Source organism: Phodopus roborovskii, unplaced genomic scaffold (assembly GCF_943737965.1).
Source record: "Phodopus roborovskii unplaced genomic scaffold, PHOROB, whole genome shotgun sequence".
Lineage (NCBI taxonomy): Eukaryota > Metazoa > Chordata > Mammalia > Rodentia > Cricetidae > Phodopus > Phodopus roborovskii.
In genome coordinates, this window is record NW_026126480.1 from 16,065,924 (window position 1) to 16,071,708 (window position 5,785).

The 5,785-nt window shown below is 38.0% G+C and overlaps 1 protein-coding gene across 1 annotated transcript; it reads left to right on the forward strand.

The window, feature by feature from the left end:
• The first annotated feature begins 242 nt into the window (after positions 1-242).
• Positions 243-1,200, forward strand: LOC127227683 (olfactory receptor 688). Its single transcript, XM_051192038.1, is given in 3 exon segments — positions 243-411; positions 414-1,102; positions 1,105-1,200. Coding segments are annotated over 3 exon segments (954 nt in total).
• The last annotated feature ends 4,585 nt before the right edge of the window (positions 1,201-5,785 follow it).

Consider the following 5,785-nt stretch of genomic DNA (forward strand, 5'->3'; position numbering starts at 1 on the left):
TATATTAGTAAATTAAGTGGATATTTCACAGCATGTAAAACCTCCGAACAGAAATTGGGGGGAATTTGGGTTCTTCTGAACCTACTGGATTTTTTTCTAAAGGGCTTATTTAGAATTCACTATGTTCAAAAGACCACATTATTGGTGAGAACTATTCAGTTTCCTTCAGTCTAGATAACCACAGTCTTTTTCTGTCTCCCCTTAATCCACAGGCAGATGCAAAGAACAAGACATCCCATGATATGGGTACCACCCTGCATGCAACCAACAGCTCAGAGTCCCCAGTGTCTGAGTTCATCTTTCTGGGGTTCCCAGGCATTCATGAATGGCAGCATTGGTTCTCCTTGCCCTTGGCTCTGCTTTACCTTGTAGCTCTCAGTGCTAATCTCATCTTGATTACCATCTACAGCGAGCTGGCCTGTATCAGCCAATGTATCAGTTCCTTGGTATCTTAGCTGCAGTAGATATTGGGTTGGCTACCACCAGCATGCCCAAGATCCTGGCAATCCTGTGGTTTAATTCCAAGACTATCGGTCTCCCTGAGTATTTGGCTCAGAACTATGCTATCCACTCTTTTATGTGCATGGAGTCAGGCATTTTCCTGTGCATGGCAGTGGATAGATATGTAGCCATTTGTTTTCCCCTTCAATATCCTTCCCTAGTCACTGAAGCTTTTGTAATCAAAGTCACACTATTCATGCTTCTGAGGAATGGCCTGTTAACCATCCCTGTGCTAGCTGCCCAGAGACAATACTGCTCCAGGAATAAAATTGATCACCGCCTGTGCTCTAACCTGGGGGTCACTAGTCTGGCTTGTGATGATATCACTGTTAACAAGTTCTAACAATTGTCTTTAGCATGGCTTGTGGTTGGAAGTGACATGATTCTGGTCTCTGCTTCCTATGCTTTGATTATTCACACAGGGCTGAGGCTGAATTCCATTGAAGCAATAGCTAAGGCCATCAGTACCTGCAGTTCCCACCTCATCCTCATTCTGTTTTACTACACAGCTATTATTTTAGTATCTGTCACTCGTTTAGCAGGAAGAAAGGTTCCTCTCAACCCTGTTCTCCTCAATGTGCTGCATATTGTCATCCCCCCACATCACTTAACCCCATGGTATATGCTCTTAGGACACAAGAGCTGAGGGTAGGCTTCCAGAAGGTGTTAGGCTTGAGTGAGCTTATGTCTAGGAAGTAAACTGACTATATATGACAGAATACCAAATGTAGTATTGCAGGAAAAAGAAAGCATAGACTTTGAGCCCAAAATACCTTGTGAAATTTCCATCTCTCCCAATTTCCAGGGGCATCAACTCATACTCACTTACTTTGGATAGTACATGGCATGTACAAAGTATTGCTGTACAGTTTAGACAAAGCCTTAAGCAAATTGTATATTATTGAGCTCACATAATAAGGAAGTAGACATTATATTCATACTGGCAAATAAAGGTCAAAAAGTATTTAGAACAGAGGTTATGGAGTGACTATACTTGAGATCCAGCCCCACCATCTGTTTTGTATGGCCTATGAGCTAAGAATGGTCTCTGTATTTCTCAGTGGTTTTAAAAATCACATTTCATGATACGTGAAAGTCCTATGAAATTCAGATTTGAGTGTCTATAAATAAAAAACTCATTGGAACACACACACACACAAAAATAAAATACTGCTGGAAGCTTTTTGTAGTGTTAATTCTCACCTCCTGAGACATCCTGTGATAGAAATATAGTACTTTGTAAGTTCTGCAGATGTGGACAATGAAGAGAGAAACTATACCAAAAGAGAATAGAATGTTACAGTGTGAGATTTGAACCCAGATAATCTCCAGAGTCTCTGATATTAATCCTTTCTCTCCATTCACCTCATTTCTAATTTTTAAAAAGGAGGCTAAGATATTTAAAACTATATACTATTCATTTTTAGTAAAATTCAATTTAGAGCATCACAGATGAACAGTGGCAATAGAGTATATATGCAGCTCTACAACCAGCAAGTACAGGAAGATGGGAACTGGAGAGATGATTCAGCATTTAAAAGCATTTGTCACATTGTAGGGGACCAGACTTGACTCCCAGCACCCACATAGTGGCACACAACTGTCTTTAACTCCAGTCCCAAGAGATCTGATGTTCTCTTCCGGTTTCCTCGGCCATGCATTTGGTACCCAGAAATACATACAGATAAAAAATAAAACAAAAAAAAAAACCAAACAAACAAAAACAAAACTCCTATAGAAAACATAATAAAATTAATTAATCTAAAATATTTTGGAAGAAAAAGAAGAGAAAGATTCCCATGGCTATAATTTGACTGTGGAACAGATGGTGATCCAGTTCAAGTATCCTGCAGTCAATCAGGAGTGTGACTATTCAGTTCATATGACTGAGGTTCAATTACATACTCTGGTAGATACTTTTGTGGAAGCATTTGAAGAGGGTTCAACAGCCATGCTAATCACATGACAAAACTTGGACTGAGAAAGCTTGCCAAACAGTAAAATAAAATTTCAAGGAAATTATCACTGTCCATGCACCCTCACAAAGCAAAAAACCAAACTCATAACATATTCTTCAAGGCAAGTCTAAAGTGAAGTGAAACCAGAGGTTTGTTTGTTTGTTCTTTTTAATTTTTATTTATTCTCTCATATAAACATCTCAATTGCATCCTACCCTCCCTCCACTCCTTCCAGCCCACACCTACCTCCCCACTCCCTCAGATCTATGGATCCTCTGTTTCCCTTCAGCAAAAAACAAAGCCCAGAAGGTTTTTTTTTTTAATAATTGCTCACATTTAAGACACAAAAACATTACTGTGGAAAACTGATTTGTCTCTTTCTTTGTGAAGATGAAATGGTTCAATTTCTATATTGTCTTTTGCCAAATATAGCATTACAGAACAAAACCTTAAAGAGTAATCTTTAGAAATGTGAAGATATGGATGTAGCCATGGTCTCTGGTCTTTGATTCTTGAGGAAAGCCAGGGAGTCAGCAGCAATTTTCTTATCTAACAAAAAATACAGTAATTTTTAAATCTGCTCCAAGAAGTCACTCTAGACAACTTTTTAATAATAGTTTGACAGGGGTTACTTTTTCAGTTTACAAATTCTTGAAATAATTTGCCTTGGAGCTCTTCAAACAGTAAAGCAAAAATATTTTAAAAATAAAATATTTAAGGCCCTCATCGCTGGGCCTCTGCCAGAGGCCAGCCTATTCCTACAGGACAACCCTAACTCTCCGCCTGCCTGATATTTGACCCCAATCACAGGGACTCTGCTGGAAACCTGTCTGTCCATGTGGGACCACCCTGAGTACCTGCCTGCCTGATCTTTTGCCCCCGTTGCCAGCTTAAGAGCTTGGACCACCCAGAGCTACAGACATCAGTCTTCTGACCCAACTATGCCCACCGGGAGAGTAGCATCGAGAGAAAGAAACTCCACCTGGACCCACTGGAAAAAGCAAAGGGAAGATGGCAATACAAGAAAAGACCTAACAATAGAAAGACAAGCATGACACCACCAGAATCTAGGAATGCTATGACAACTAGACCTGAACACCCCAAAGCAAATGAAACAGAACAACTTAAAAAATAACTTCATAAAAATGATAGAGGGCCTCAATGATGATATGAGAAAATCTCTTAAAGAAAGGAAAGAAAAATCAAACAAAAAAATTGGAAGAAATGAACAAATTTCTTAAAGAAAGTAAGGATAGCCAAGAAAAAACAATCAAATGGGTGAAGGAAACAGTTCAAGACTTGAAAACTGAAATAGAGACAATAAAGAAAACACAAACTGAGGGAATGCTAGAAATAGAAAAACTGGGCAAATGATCAAGAACTACATATGCAAGCATAACCAACAGATTACAAGAAATGGAAGACAGAATCTCAGGAACTGAAAATAAACTAGAGGAAATAGATTGATTGACCAAAGAAAATCATAAATCCAACAAATCTTTAAGACATAACTTCCTGGAAATGGGAGATACTGTGAAAAGGCCAAACCTAAGAAGAATAGGCATAGAAGAAGGCAAAGAAAACATATTCAACAAAAGCATTAAAGAAAACTTTTCCAATCTGAAGAAGGACATGCCAATAAAAGTACAAAAAGCATACAGAACACCAATTAGACTGGACCAAAGAACAAAGACCCCTTGACACATAATAATCAAACACTAACATACAGAGTAAAGAAAGAATATTAAGAGCAGCAAAGGGATAAGGCAAAGTAACATATAAAGGCAGACCTATCCAAATTTCACCTGACTTCTCCTTGGAAATTCTCAAGGCTAGAAAGTCCTGAATAGATGTTCTACAAATACTAAGAGTCCACAGATGCCAGCCCAGGCTACTATACCCAGAAAAACTCTCAATCATTGTAGACTGAAAAAACAAGATATTCAGAGACAATGCCAGATTTTCACAATACATACATACAAATCCAGGCCTACAGAAAGTTCTGGAAGGAAAACTCCAACACAAGGAAGTTAACTACACTCACAAAGACATAGGCAATAGATAATCCAATTTTACCAGAACCCAAAGATTAAAGCAGGGCAAATATATTCACAATACCACTGCCAACAACAAGTCTAAAACAAATAAGAATTAACAATCAATGGCCCTTACTTTCCCTCAACATTAATGGTCTTAACTCACATATAAAAAGACACAGGCTAACAGAATGGATATAAAGACAGAATCCATCCTTCTGCTGCATACAAGAAACACATCTAAGCTTCAAAGACAGACATTAACTCAGGGTAAAGGGATGGGAAAAGATCTTCCAATCAAATGGACCCAAGAAGCAAGCAGGTATAGCTATGCTACTATCCAACAAGTTAGACTTCAAACCAAAATCAATAAAAAGAGATGAATATGGTCATTTCATATTCATGACTGGAGAAATCCAGCAGCACAAAGTCTCAATTCTGAACATCTATGACCCAAATACAAAGGTACTCACATTCATAAAAGAAACGCTACTAAAACTCAAAGCTCACATAAAACTTTACACACTCATAGCAAAAGACTTCAACACCCCATTCTCACCACTAGACAGGACCACCAGACAGAAACTTCACAAAGAAACAATAGAACTACCAGAACATATGTCCTAATTGGGTTTAACAGACATCTATAGAACATTCCATCAAACACAAAACGATATACTTTCTACTCAGCTCCACATGGAACCTTCTCTAAACTCGACCACATACTAGGCAACATAACAAACCTCAACAGACACAAAAACAAAAATAAAAAAGGAATAGTCCCGTGTATCTTATACGACCACCATGCTTTAAAGTTGGAATTCAACAACACAAATCACAGACACCCTACAAACTCATGGAAACTGGACAATGAGCACTTGCACCATACCTAGGTCAAATAATAAAGAAAGAAAGAAATTAAAGACTTCCTAGAATTCAACGAGAATGAGGACACAACATAGATGAACTTATGGGACACCTTGGACACCTTGAAAGCAATGCTACGAGGGAAGTTCATTGCACTAAGTGCCATATAAACAAAACAGAGGATAGTCACATTAAAGAATCAACATAAAACTGAAAGCCTTAAAACACAAAGGAGCAAACTCACCCCAGAGGAGCAGACAACAGGAAATAATCAATTTGAGGGCTGAAATCAATAAAGTAGAAATGAGTAAAACAATACAAAACAATCAATGCAACAAAAAGTTGGTTTTTTGAGAAAATTAACAAACTAGACAAACCTTTATCCGAACTAACCAAAAAGCACAGAGAGAACATGCAAATTAA